Here is a 14,477-nt window from a genome sequence, read left to right as displayed (position 1 = left end):
ATGTGTATGAACTTCCAGTATATTATGCTAGGGATTCGGTATATTATACTGGAACTCCAGTATAAATATACTGGAGTTCAGGTATATTTATGCTGGACCTCCAGTATAATATAATGGAGTTCCAGTATATTATCTTTACATGAAAAGTGGCTAAATTTCTATTACTTTTAAAATTGTGGCTATTTTTGAATGACCACTTATAAATCTAGCTATTTTTGAATTTCTCCCTATATTACTATTGTCCAATTTACTAGGCTTGTTAAAGAATCTTGCTTTTAATAAATCAAAACAATAAATAACATACACAGCTAATAATAATAATATCAAGATTTAGAGTATAAGTACAAGAAGTTGGAATTAAATCATTCTCACAATCAAGATAAATTATATTTAATCTTGTGCTACAACGCCATTCCGACGGTTTGTGCAACTTTGTCAATAAATTGTGACCATAAACTTTATGACTTATAAGAACCGATAATTTAATCTTCGTGTATAAGCTCAATTATATACACTAAATCATCTACTATACATGCAAAGCACACACAACAAATACATGATCTATTTAAAATAAAATTTTATTGAATTGAATAAATAAATAAATAAATAAATAATTATTTCATAAAAAATACTATAACAAAATGCATAGTTTATAGTATACCCTAGCAATATTTTTTGTTTATAGTGTCTTTTTTCTTTTTGGCAAGGTAGAATATTCCAAGGAGAGCTGGAAAGATTACTTATATAGATACGTGAACTTCTCATCAAATTTGTACCTATTAATTAACAGCTATTAGTAAGATTACTTGGAAAAATGGTAATCATTTGTTATAAATTACTACAATATAGGAAAAAGAGAAAAGAAACATATTTTGGAAACTTTACAACTTTAGTTTCTCGGCCCTAAAATAAAAACCTAGCTTGTAACTCAAGAAACACGTAATCATATGTTAATAGGGAAAAGGAAAACTAGGTAACTTCTACTTATATATAAGTAAGTATAGCAATAACAGAAAGTTACCAAAACAAAACAAAAACCAGGTTATCAATTACTATTGAGAGCAAGAAAAAAATTGATTCAATGGCGGCGATCAGCGATCATCCAATAATATGGACGAGAGGCAAAACCATCGGAAGAGGAAGTTTTGGTATCGTCACTTCAGCAACAACAACAAACTTCTCCATTGATATTCCGTCGACAATTGCAGTAAAATCTGCCTTGTTTTCGCGTTCAAAGTCGTTACAGAAAGAGAGAGAATTACTACACGAGTTTCAAGATTGTGATCACGTTATTCGATGTTTCGGAGCTAATGTTACTGAAGAAGATGGGAAGATATTGTACAACATGTTACTCGAGTACGCGTCTGCTGGAAGTTTAGCTGATCGGATTGGTCAAAATTCAAGGCACCGGTTGCAAGATTTTGAGGTAAAACAGTACGCGAAATCGATTCTATTCGGGCTTAGTCATATTCATGGAAGAGGTTTTGTTCACCGTGACATTAAACCAGATAACATTCTTCTTGTTGGTACTGATAAAGTTGCCAAAATTGCTGATTTCGGGTTCGCGAAGAAGGTTGGAGGAGTAAAGAGTCAGAAAAGAAAGCACGGACTCAAAGGAACACCTATGTACATGGCGCCAGAATCAGTTTTTGATAACGAGTACGGACCTGAAGCTGATATTTGGGCTTTCGGATGCACTGTTTTTGAGATGGTTACCGGGAAGACAGTGTGGGATTGCAGTGAAGCTGACAATGTTGTTTATCTATTGTGCAAAATTGGAATGGGATCACCGGATTTGCAGAACAAAAGATTATCAAAAGAGGCTGAAGATTTTCTGAAAAAGTGTCTTGTTAAGGAGCCGAGATCGCGATGGACTGCTGATATGCTATTAAAACATCCATTTCTTTCATCTGATGATAATGTTGTTGTTCGTGAGCAGACAAGGAAAAAGGAACTCAACCCGTTTTTGTTTATTCGACATCTGTGCTGGTGAAAGTGATCCTTTGATTGACGATTTCTGCAACGGAGATGGATAAGCTAAAACCAATGAAGTTGTTGAATTGCAGATCCAACAAAAGAAGAAAGCTACTAGTTAGAAGGATGCTGATTATCAGTTTTGATTAGAAATTTACAAATGTAAAGAATTATAGTAATGTAAAGAACTACGTTTGGGCTTGATCCCCATAGGAGCTTAGCCCGGGGTACGTAGGCAACCTGTGAGAAAATGAGAGATCAGGTGCAGCCCCTTGTATTAAACAAAAACAATTTTGTGTTTATATTTTCTGTAGTATTGAACAATCCGTATAAAAAGGCAGATTTTTGCTAACAGTGAGTACATTTTTATTTCAACATATCTTGCAGATTTATATATATGTTGTATTTTTCTTTCTTAGATCATGATATATAGAATGAATCTGTTAACTAGAAAGAGATGCTCTTTAAACAGTGACTAGCTACATTAATTCTGTTTTAATGTATGCAGAGTTATGTTATATTCTTTTATTTCTTGGAATCATATATATATATATTAGAGTAAGAACAGATAACATAACAAGCCTCCTTTGTATATATGTAAAATTAAACACAATGTTTGCTAAAGGGTGGGCATGCTCGACTAAAAGAAGAGGAAAGCTTCTTCACTTTCGGCACAGGCGCGGACTCCGCGATCTCTGGGCTGCCGAGATTCCTTTTCTTCCGCCTTTTAAGATCCGTTATCTCTATGATTTGATCCTTCACTTATTGGTCCAGTTCTTTCTTCAAGCAGAAAAAAGATCAGGTTTTGCTAATTTAATTTAGAATTTGGTTCTTAAAAAAGTTATTATAACTAAGGAAGCAAAAGGAGGCGTAATTACTAAATAGAGAAAAGATTTATAAAAGCAACGATCATTCTCTGATGGAGGCTAGATGGTAACATATTTTCCATCTGCATTAGCACAATGGCTCAAACCTATATATAGTGGCTTTTCCTCTAGCAATAGGATCCTGAAGCCAAAGTTTATCTAGCACTTTCTACACCAAACTACAGCTGCTGCCAAAGTTAGCCATCGTGGTAAAATTGTATAGTGACCACAACCAATCTATATGATTTATTGTATTGTGTATTGTGAATGACAACATAGATTAGAAAAGAAAAGAAAATATCATGATATTAAAAAATAGGCAAAATACATAAAGAGACACTCAAAGTTGGCTTCATATATATATGTATAAGTTTAAAATGACCCAACCTTAAGTTAGGTTAATTTGAGCTTTGCCTAGATTGACAATCCAATCCGTCCAAGTTTTGACAGATTACACTTATGGCTCAACGATTGCAAACTAGGGTTAATGCCCGATCATATTCATGGAAACATTGGTGATGATTCAATCAGCTGCTTGTCTAATTTGATCGGATATTAGAATCGAAAACAATAATGCCTCTTTTATTCGCTTATCCTCTAATTTCATGGTTGCCAATTGCCATAAAAATCATAATACTGTTTAATTTTATGGGTTATTAAATGGTGTATTTGGTGTTGTTCTTGTTGGGGTGATAGCGTGAGGGTGGTGATGAGTTTGTGATAGATGGCGGAAGAGTGGAGGTGACTATGCCTTAATTAAAGAAGAAGAAAGTGGGCCCCACATAGAACTTTCACTAGATTCAAAATACTCATTCCGTTTCAATTTATGTGAACCCATTTGACTGGGCACAAAGTTTAAGAAAAGAGAGAAGACTTTTAAACTTGTGGTATAAAATGAGGCACATATATTTTGTGCGGCTATAAATCATTGCATAAAAGTAAATTATTTCCAAATAGGGAAAGTGGTTATTCTTTTTGACACGGACTAAAAAGAAAATAAGTTCACGTAAATTGAAACGGAGGAATTATATAATTCATGTCCTTTTATCCTTTGTTTGGGACTTACTAGCAAACAAAGGTATTCACATCACATGTTTCATGTCAAAATGGCAAAGCAACACGGTATACCCAGCATATTTCTTTTGCACGTACCAGCTTACACTTCTCAAATTAAAGTACAATATATATTTGCGAATCACTTAATTTATGATATGAATGTCCAATCATCTCATGTGCAACCACTTGCTCAAGCAATCACCTAATTTGGAGAATGAGACGTAAGAATAAACCATAATGGAAAGAATAGACGGAAGTGCTCAACAATAATACAGGCCATAAGTTGCATATGCCACAATTGCGATTTATAAGTCACATTTTTTATCGCGATTTATAAATGGCATTTGTAAATTGCAACTTATAAATCGAATTTGTCAAATAAATTCTCCAATTACAAGGTATAAGTTGCATTTGTCAATTGCATCAATCGATTCTGATTATAGGTCATAGTTGGCAATTGCATTTATAAGTCTTCGAACTGCGATATATAGGTATCATGATTATTCATGAGTTGCATTACTTAATCGCGATTTTAATTTTTTGGCGTCGCTTTGGGATTAAGACCTGGGGCGGACCCACGTGATGCTAAGCGGGTTCAATCCACCCCGCTTCATCAAAAAATAATACTATATATGTATAAATTGTGACTAAAGTAGCGTAAATATTGTATAAAAATTATATTTGAATCCACTTGACAAAAACTTTTGCTCTTGCAAAAGTGGTCAGAAAAGAAGAAGAAATAAACCATAATGATAGCAGCATAGCCTAATATAACTGTCTTTGCAATCAAATAAAATTATTTTCCTCGTTTATATTTTGTAGTTTTCTTTATTTTACTTTATAGTGTATTGCACGTGGCATTCAAATAACTGGCTTGATCCCGTTAGGAGATTAGTTTGGGGGTACTGAGGCAGCCTGTTAGAAACAAAAGATGATAAGGTCCAGCCCCTTGTATTAAACAAAAACAATTGTGTGTTAGTTCTCTTTATAATTGAACAATCTGTACAAAGAAGCTTTTTGCCAAGTAAATTTGGCTAGCAATTGTAGTACATTCTTTCCAATGTATTGTAGAGTCATGTTCTATTTATTTTCTTGGATCATGTCAGAATCAATTAGTTCACTAAGAAATCTCAAACAAGTTTTCATATGCTTGGCAATAATGCATTCTGTAAAATTGTCAAAAAAGAATGTCATATTTTCCTTCTATCCAATAAATTTGTATTCGAAAAAAATAATAAAACGGGAGCTTTGGAACAAAGGTAAAGTTGTATCCGTGTGACCTATAGGTCATTGGTTCGAGCCATGGAAACAACCACTAATGTGTCTATTCGGGTAGGTTGTCTACATCATATCCCTTGGGGTACGACCTTTTCCCGAACCCTGCGTGAACATAGAATACCTTGTGCACCAGACTGCCTTTTTTTTTTGAAAAAAATAATAGATTTGCATTAATCAGCTTCTTCTCCATGATCTCTTTTTGTTTTTCTTCTTCTTCTTCTTCTTCTTCTTCTTCTTCTTCTTCTTCTTCTTCTTCTTCTTCTTTTGTTGTTACTAAATTCTTAGGTTTATGAATGTCCAATGTATGTCCTGACAGTTGGTTGGTTAATACCTTCCTAAGTCACTAGGATTATAAGTCGCAATTCTCAATTGCGACCTATAAGTCGCATTAGGAGATTGCGGCGTATAAGTCTCAATTGGAAATTGCGTTTATAGTACCCGAATTGCGATATATCGTGATTATTAATGAGTGGCATTTTTTGATTGCGCTTTATGAGTCGCATTACCTAATCGCTATTTTAATTTTTGGTATCGCACTACTTCCAGCTAAATGCGCTTTGGGATTAAGATTTGCTCAATGTTTAACGCTAGCAATTGAAACTTAACTGTTATCCTTTATCCTGTTTAGGAGTTCAAGTTTTATCGCTCGCTTACATTGATATTGTTTACCCTTAAAAACGGATAACAATTGAATTTATATGAGGTTTTAAGAATATGTGGATTAATTCAATTCAAGTGATTAATGACGTTAGATTAAGTAAATGAAAGACGTAATAAATGGTCAAACTAATGATAAGAGTGATCCCGAGCTCTGTTAATGGCTCAACGAGGAACCTGCCTTCGGTTCTGAGCTTGCACTTATGAGGAACTTATGAACAAAAATAAGAACTTTGAATAACTTTTAGAAACATAGAGAATAGGAGTAAATTGCCTTGGTATGCATGTTACAATGTATTCTATGAATAATAAGCTTTTTCCTTTATATAGTAGGTGAGTTTTACCCTACGTACAATTCTAAGAAAAGTAAAAATCTTCCGTTTCGCTAATCACTGATTTTTTGCCGATACCGGCCGAGGTACACTCCGTGATATCCAGTTGGTCACGGACATCACGGACCTTTGTTAGTCGTGTGCAGCTATTTGGTATTTCTCTCCAAAGTCTTGAGGCTCGAACCGGACCCGGAGGACGTGGTCCCGATGCTCCCGAGGGCAGGTGTTTTGCTCGAGCTCCGATATGAGGGGCTCCTCGCTCTGACTCCGATTCCTTACGGTCACGTTCCTGCTCCGTTTGCCTCACTGGGAAACCGGGGTGCTCATTGGACTCGGTTTTACCCGTATACAGATAGTCCCCTTGTTTCTTAGAGAGTAGGCTTGCCGAAACGATGGAAAACGACAGATGACTCCGGTTCCTTCCTTCATACGTTACGACGAGGGAGCCGAACCATCCCGTCAGTCGCATCGTTCTGATTTCGGACACGTGTCACTCATCGGCAGGTTGCCCCGAATGCACAGCATCAGTTGTTTCCCTATAAAAGCTTCCTTCCTTTGTTCTTTTTCTACTTTTTGACTAAATTACTACCTTCGAGCTTTCCAGTCATCATCAAACCTTCTTCAAACCTTCATATCTTCATCTTTGTTCTTCAATTACTATAGTAATCTCCAGATTTTCCCCCAAATTTTCTTCAAATCTTCATATTGTGTTCATCATCTTCAAAACCCATTTTTCCAAAATTTTGCATTCTTTATTCAAATGTTCAAACACTCTCCCAGATGACAATGGCCAAACCATCGAAAACCGTTCCTCAAAAAGTTGCCTCTTCATCTTCTCAACCGCCCGTTGGTCCTGAAGCAGTTGGCCCTGAAGTGGTCTCCCTCGATATGGCTTCCCTTGTTGTGGTTGCTAATGAACCTGCTGCCGAGCCTCCCTTGAAAGCGTTCATGCAAACAGGACCAAGGTGAAGGAGTCTCGAGGTACGTATGTTCTATGACTGAAGATATTCTTCTCATAGTTCGTAAGGACTGAAATTGGGAAGGCAAGAACGTAGTAGTATTTGGGCCCGAAGAAGCCGTTACTACCCACGTGGAGGGGTACTTAAGTGTTTACACTTATCCCTTCACATTGGGCCTGATGGACCCGATCATTCTAGACTTTTGCAAGAGGTATGATGTGTGCCTCTGGCAAATCCATCCATCGTTATGGGGGATCGTGATCCTCCTCCGCTACTTTTTAAACAAGACCGAGTCTCGTCGGTTCACTATTGACCACCCGCTCCGATTAACAATTAAACTTATTTAGTGATTTTAAGGATACGTGATTTAATCCAATACCAATTGACAAACAAGGAATTGAATTGATAATCTGAATAGTAAAATAAATTAAACCAGTAATCTAGCAACGCTTTCGACCTCAATTCAAGATGGTCTCGAGGTTGGGTAAGAAGAACAGTAAAGAATAGAGGATAAACAATGATGAACAGTAATGGATAGTAAGTAAAATAGAGAGCAGTATTTTTATATATCTTTATCAGTGAATCAATGCCCCTTACAAATAAATGTGGTCCCTCTTTATATAGTAGAGGAATCCTAAATAAGGTACAAATATAATAACGAAAACAAATCTCATGATTGACGTCAATAACCGCTTGATTTGATCTGTTCCGGGATTTCTTCCGAGATCTTCGATCTGTTACTAATATCTCGCCATTCCGTTATTATGCCTTACTCGAAGTCAGTTATGCTCGGTCTCAATCTTCAGCGAGCACTTCGATCTTCGTGATCCGTACTTTGCCATTGAGCTCGAGCCTGGTTTATTGCGAGCTTACCCTCGGGGCAGCTCCTCGTGCCTAAGATATCTGACATGCCCGATTTCGACCGTATACAACATCTAATGTTGAAAATTTCACTATATTTTTTAATTGTTAAATCGTACTTTGTACAAGAAAAAAAGTCATTTTTTATATTTAATTAGTGATAGTAAATGTCGATAAAAAGCTTGTTTAAAATATTGACATAACAATAACGACAGAATAGTGTAAAAAACGATAACAAAAATAATAATTTTGATTTTGATCTTAAATCACAATAAAGTACAATTTAGTGACATTTAGAACTAAAAATGAAAAATTTACCGCATTTGTAACTTAAATGTGATAGATGGATATTAAGAAAATTTTAAGACTATTACTGAAAAATAAATTAGGAACTCTTAATAAAGGCCTCACTCTAATTCATTTCTTTCAAAACCCTAACCGCCTCTCACCTTTCCTCAACCCTTTCTCACGATTGATTTGGGATTCCTTGAAAACATCCAGATTTTCATTTGCAAAAGCCAAGAAAATATGAAATTGGGGAAGGACATAACAAGGTATTCTGAATTTTAGGATTATTATCAACTTGTTAGCTATCTTTTTTCTCAAGAGGGGGGGTATTATCTATCTTTTTGTTTGTTTATGTTTTAACGAGTTACAGGTTCAACAAGTTTGAATTTATAGATCAGTGACCTAGGTTGTGGTACTGGATACACAACTTGGGTAACGATCTATTTCAAGGAAGGCTTCTAGCTAGCCGATCAATCAAGAACCCCTTTCGATGTTGTTCCAGTGTTATGACGGAAAGTCGGTTATTATGAAAGATTTGGTTTTGAGTAATATTCTCCAACACGGCACGAGCAAGATAAAAAATGCTTGAAACTAAGTTTAGAGATAGATCTTGTCCCCTATTGCTGATTATTATTCGCCTAGACTATAGACGATCTTAACTTATTTTAGAGATGTATAAAAAAATTTACATTTGTTTGAGAACAATTATGTATTACTATGTTGCTTACAATATTTTGATAATTACAGTTTGTAGTTCTTTACAAAAAGAGTATGCAGAAGTGGCTATTTGTTTCATTTTTGTGGTGTATGGTGTTCTGAAATATCAAATGATTATTTCATCATGAAGAATTTTAAAATTCATTATATTATTTTAATATAAAAACCAAAAACAGAAAAACTATTGACGAGACATATTTTTCGACATTTCTATTTTATGTCGCAAGCAAGATGAGTCGAGAGTACATCTCATTGACATTTGACAACATGTCGCAAAACAAATGTCACTAATTATTTTACGACACTAATTTAAATGTCAGAAAATTCCCGACATCGAAATTTTCGACATTTATTTTTAGTGTAAAATAAATGTCAGTTAAGCATTTTGTGACATTTATGTGATCTATGGCGATATTTTTAAAATGTCGTCATAGACTTATTTTCTTGTAGTGAACCAACAACGTTCGCTCTGATACCATATGAGATTTGCAAATGAAAAGAGAGAAATTGAAGGATTTCAGTTAGACGAACCCTAGAATGTTCGAGAGAGAAATATCTGAAAAAAAATATGAGCTTCATTCATTATTAAAAAGGTGTCTGTACAAGTGTAATACCCGGTTCTTATACAAAAAGAATACAACCAAATAAACAGTGGGCCTTGTCACGACCCAAAATCCCACTAGTCGTGATGGCACCTAACCTATCCCGTTAGGTAAGCCAATTTTCAACTATCCAATTCCAATGAAATTAATTAAAAGAAAATATCTAAAACTGATACATCTCCCCAAGAACTGGTAGTACAAATCATGAGCTTCTAAGAATCGAGTATACAAAGCGGAAATGAAATAAATACATAGTCTGTTTGAATAATACATAAACAGAGCTTTTATAAATCTAAGGCTACCCTGAACAAGAGGCAGCTACAACAGGAACGCAGGTACAACTTCAAGTCCCGCAACCAGCTAGCACAGCAACAACAACAGCCAACATCTGCACGCAATGTGCAGAAGTGTAGTATCAGTACAACCGACCCCATGTACTGAGTAAGTAACAAACCTAGCCGTAGGTTGAAAGTAGTGACGAGCTTCTACCAAGGTCGGGTCCACAACCAATAGTACACAACAATCTATAACAACATAAAGCAAATAATACCAGAAATAACTCAGGGATAAAATACTCAGGCAAATAATGATTTCAAAAATTATAGTTCTTCCTTTCAAATATCTCAGTGAAAACCCAAATCGTTTGCCGAAGTTTCCAATAATATAAATAGTTTGAAAACATTAAATTTCTCCCAAAACCTTGTCAATAATAAATAAGATGTTTCATTTTCCTTCCGGATAACCCGTGTAAAAAAAATGCATCACTATGCCCATCTGTCAAAAATGTGTGAGAAATCATGAATGATGTGATGTTGTACAGCATGAGGAAAAAAATACATCTCTATGCTTGTATGTCATGTGTGCATGCCAATGCGATGCAATTCATTGATAAAATCATAAACAGCCCCTCGGGCAGAACATCACTCATATACAGCCCCTTGGGCAAACCTCACAGTCACTCGTGCCACTTGGGCATACCTCACAATCACTCTTGCCACTCGGGCATACCTCACAATCACTCTTGCCACTCGGGCATACCTCACAATCACTCATGCCTACCAGTCACTCAACACTCGGCACTCGGCACTCGGCACTCGCACTCAGTAGGTACCTGCGCTCACTGGGGGTATGTACAGACTCCGGAGGGGATCCTTCATCCCAAGCACTATAATCTGCACGGACAACTCACGTGCGATAATAATAAAGTATGCTGCAGGCGGGCAGCCCCGATCTACACTCTTCCTCACAATTCAGGCCCTCGGCCTCACTCAGGTATGCTGCAGGCGGGCAGCCCCGATCCACACTCATCCTCACCAATCAGGCCCTCGGCCGATATCAAACATGCTGCGGCGTGCAGCCCGATCCCATGAATATGCAACATGCTGCGGCGTGCAGCCCGATCCCGTGAATATGAAACATAAATCAGGCCCTCGGCTTCACTCAGTCATAAACCTTTCAAGCCACTCGGGCATCTCAGTAAAACAGGGCATTTGACCCAAAATATTTTTATGCATCAAAATAGAGTCATAAAACTGAGTTATGATATGCAATGAAATGAATATGACTGAGTATGACTTTTTAATTTAATACAATAATTCACAGCAATATGACCTCTGTGAGTCCCAATAATACTGGCACATAGCCTCAAAATGATTTGTAATATGCTTTTCAGCTCAATTTCTTTAACACATAAAACCGCATGAAAAATACCAAGGTTATTTAACTATAACATTCCACATAAACAATTATGTCGTAATTTCTATAGTGCACGCCCATACGCCCGTCACCTAGCATGTGCGTCACCTCCCAACAATTCACAAAATACATATATTCAGGGTTCATACCCTCAACTCAAAGATTAGAAGAGTTACTTACCTCAATCCAAGAAAATTCTTTAATCTAATAAACCTTTTCCTCGTGATTCGGCCTTCGAACGCCTCGAATCTTAGTCAAAATAATTTGATACAATCAACACGAGGTATAGAAATCAATTCCATATGAAAAGGCTAATTTTCCATAAAAATCCGAAATTTAGTTCAAAAATTGCCCGTGGAGCCCATATCTCGGAACCCGATAAAAGTTACAAAATCCGAACACCCGTTCCGATACGAGTCCAACCATACAAAAATTATCAAATTCCGACATCGGATTGACCTTCAAATCTTCATTTTATATTTTTGGATTATTTTATAAAAATCTGATTTTTCTTCCATAAATTCATGGATTCATGATGTAAATGAGTATGGAATCATGAAATATAATCAATATAGAATAAGGAACACTTACCCCAATGTTTTCCCATGAAAATCGCCCAAACATCGCATAAACCGAGCTCCATAAACTCAAAAATGAGTAAAAATGGCAAGAACCCCGTTTCATAGACCCTCAGTTGTTTCGGGCGTCACAGGTAGCGTGGGGCGCTGCCTGTGGCGCAGTTTCCAGCATCCCGAAATTTCCAGCGCCAGGGCTAGCGCCCCACGCTACCCTGGGCGCTCGCGGCGATGAAAAATCATTCCCGATACGGAAATAGGCATAACTCTCTCATACGATGTCCGAATTCAACGATTCTTTTTGCTATAGCTCCGTAATTTCAATACGGATCTAATACTTCAATCAAAACTGAATTTGGAGATCATTTGCTTGATGTGATACCACATATTCTTGAAGAATCGACATCGAACATTCTAGGTTCGATGCCGAAACATAGCAAATCAATCCGGAATGAACTCACATTTTGCGTACAAGTCGTAAATAGAATAACAAAGTTGTTCCAATTTCAAAAATATGATTCCGACCTCGATATCAAAAAGTGAAACCCCGGTCAACCTTTCCAAAAATTCAACTTTCGGCATTTCAAGCCTAATTCCATTACGGACCTCCAAATAATTTTATGGACACACTCCTAAGTCCAAAATCACCATACGGAGCTATTGGAATCATCAAAATTCGAATCCGAGGTCGTTTACACATAAGTCAACATCCGGCCATTATTTTTAACTTAAGCTTTAAACCTTGGAACTAGATGTTCTAATTCATTCTAAAATCTCACTGGACCCGTACCAATTGCCCCGATAAGTCACACAACAACTGTAAAGCCCAATTTTAGCAGTAATGGGGGAAGCAAGGTTGTAATACTCAAAATGACCGGTCGGGTCGTTACATTCTCCCCCACTTAAACATACGTTCAAGAGTTGTTTCCAAGCCATCAAATCACCGTTCCATCTTACCACACACGTACCCGGGGGTGAACCCACGTCACCCTATTCCATATAGGCTTGACAACACAATCCAACTGAATTCATTAATTTAACTCTAGCCCATAAACCTTGAAATTTTATTTCCAACCTTTAGAATTTCTTTCAAGACACAAGTCTTAAACTTACACACCGTATAAATCCAAACAAGTTGCATCGAGCTATAACTATCACACGGATATAATCAACCAACATATTACACAACTCGCTTGCTCGTAGCACTATTCCCGATCGCAGTGACTACTCCAAAACTAACCGCATACTTGTATTAAACCCATATCGAACCAAACCTCATCCCAAAACCTTTGTACCCTATTGATAATAAAAGAAACACGCGAAATAAACGAGTCATGGAGCTCTCTCGCCCAACCAGAACCATAATCGCTTTTTGAGCCGACTTTCAATATTATCCTCCCTAACATACGGTAATCAAACATGATAGTACCCATTTGAGGTCCAATGACCTTATATTACTAAACACAACTATTTCCACAGACATGCCGCACCAATATAACTCAGAGCCACAACTCATGACATCTGTGCACCAATACGCAACAATTCAAATATACTCAGTCATGAAAAATGACTCAAATGAGAGAACTGCCCTGCAATATTAATAACTACTGCCACAACGAAATGCTGAAAATTCATCATACACCGTAGAACCATCAGCCGATTCTAACACAAGGTTCATACCTTAATATAGCTCTGCTGCAATGTGTGTCCCCATCCAAACGTTGGTCTATATAATATACCCCGAGCCATCCTGCTCAAAATTAATAACCACGGAGAGGCAAATGACAAAAATGCCACATAAAACCTGAAAGAACATAACCATTACGCAATCGATCATGCAATACCAAAATACTCATTACGCTCAAATTCCACTATAAACTCAAATAGGACCGCACTATCTGTGCACATAACCAATGAATCACAACTCCTCGTAGCATAAAGGAGCAACTCACAGATCATCTCAGAACACGAATAAGCTCAACATCAACCGAATGTCACATCCCTCATCAATAGCAGTATGGAGTCAACCATTCCGGCTCGGTGTAGAATACACATCTTAATTGGGCCTACTAATGGACCGCCAAATCAACTCGGGTTACCCACAAATAGATAAAAATTCTTCCGAAACTCCATAATGACTGAATCATAACACATTCTATCATCTGGCCAGCTCCGGCCACAACTTCACAGTCCATAACCATTAAACAATCCGCTCTTGAGAACTCCCAATCTCCAAATCCATAGAACACGCGAATCACCATATTTGATTCCATCTCCACCGCCCGAATGTCTAACACCTCTCTAATACAAGATCATCCCACGAGAAATACTTTTAAAAAAAAATTCTTCCGTGCCACTTGTCAAAATTTGAATATCAGCATTCTATCAACAGTGTGAGTATCGCAATACAAATTTATACATCCGTAAGTCAAAATACAGTGCGCCTTCTGAAGTCCGCCCCCTTCTCATACAACACCAAGTAGTAATAGTATTAATCTAGACATCGAAAACTGTTCATGCCTCTAAGAATTTATGACCTCCCTTTCAAGGCTAAACCGTGACCTTGCACACGCCAACCTTAATCCCACACAACTCACCGCATCTATTATGCCATCAT

At 36.9% G+C, this 14,477-nt stretch overlaps 1 protein-coding gene across 1 annotated transcript; it reads left to right on the top strand.

Moving 5' to 3' along the window:
* Positions 1-1,081: 1,081 nt before the first annotated feature.
* On the top strand, positions 1,082-2,157 carry LOC104093740 (mitogen-activated protein kinase kinase kinase 20). Its single transcript, XM_009599545.2, has 2 exons — positions 1,082-1,960; positions 2,011-2,157. The coding sequence occupies exons 1-2, from the start codon at positions 1,082-1,084 to the stop codon at positions 2,122-2,124; spliced, it is 993 nt and encodes a 330-aa protein (XP_009597840.2). The 3' UTR covers positions 2,125-2,157.
* The last annotated feature ends 12,320 nt before the right edge of the window (positions 2,158-14,477 follow it).

This window comes from Nicotiana tomentosiformis, chromosome 12, assembly GCF_000390325.3.
Source record: "Nicotiana tomentosiformis chromosome 12, ASM39032v3, whole genome shotgun sequence".
Lineage (NCBI taxonomy): Eukaryota > Viridiplantae > Streptophyta > Magnoliopsida > Solanales > Solanaceae > Nicotiana > Nicotiana tomentosiformis.
The sequence above is the reverse complement of the archived record's forward strand: the minus strand, read 5'-3'. Positions and strand labels throughout refer to the sequence as shown.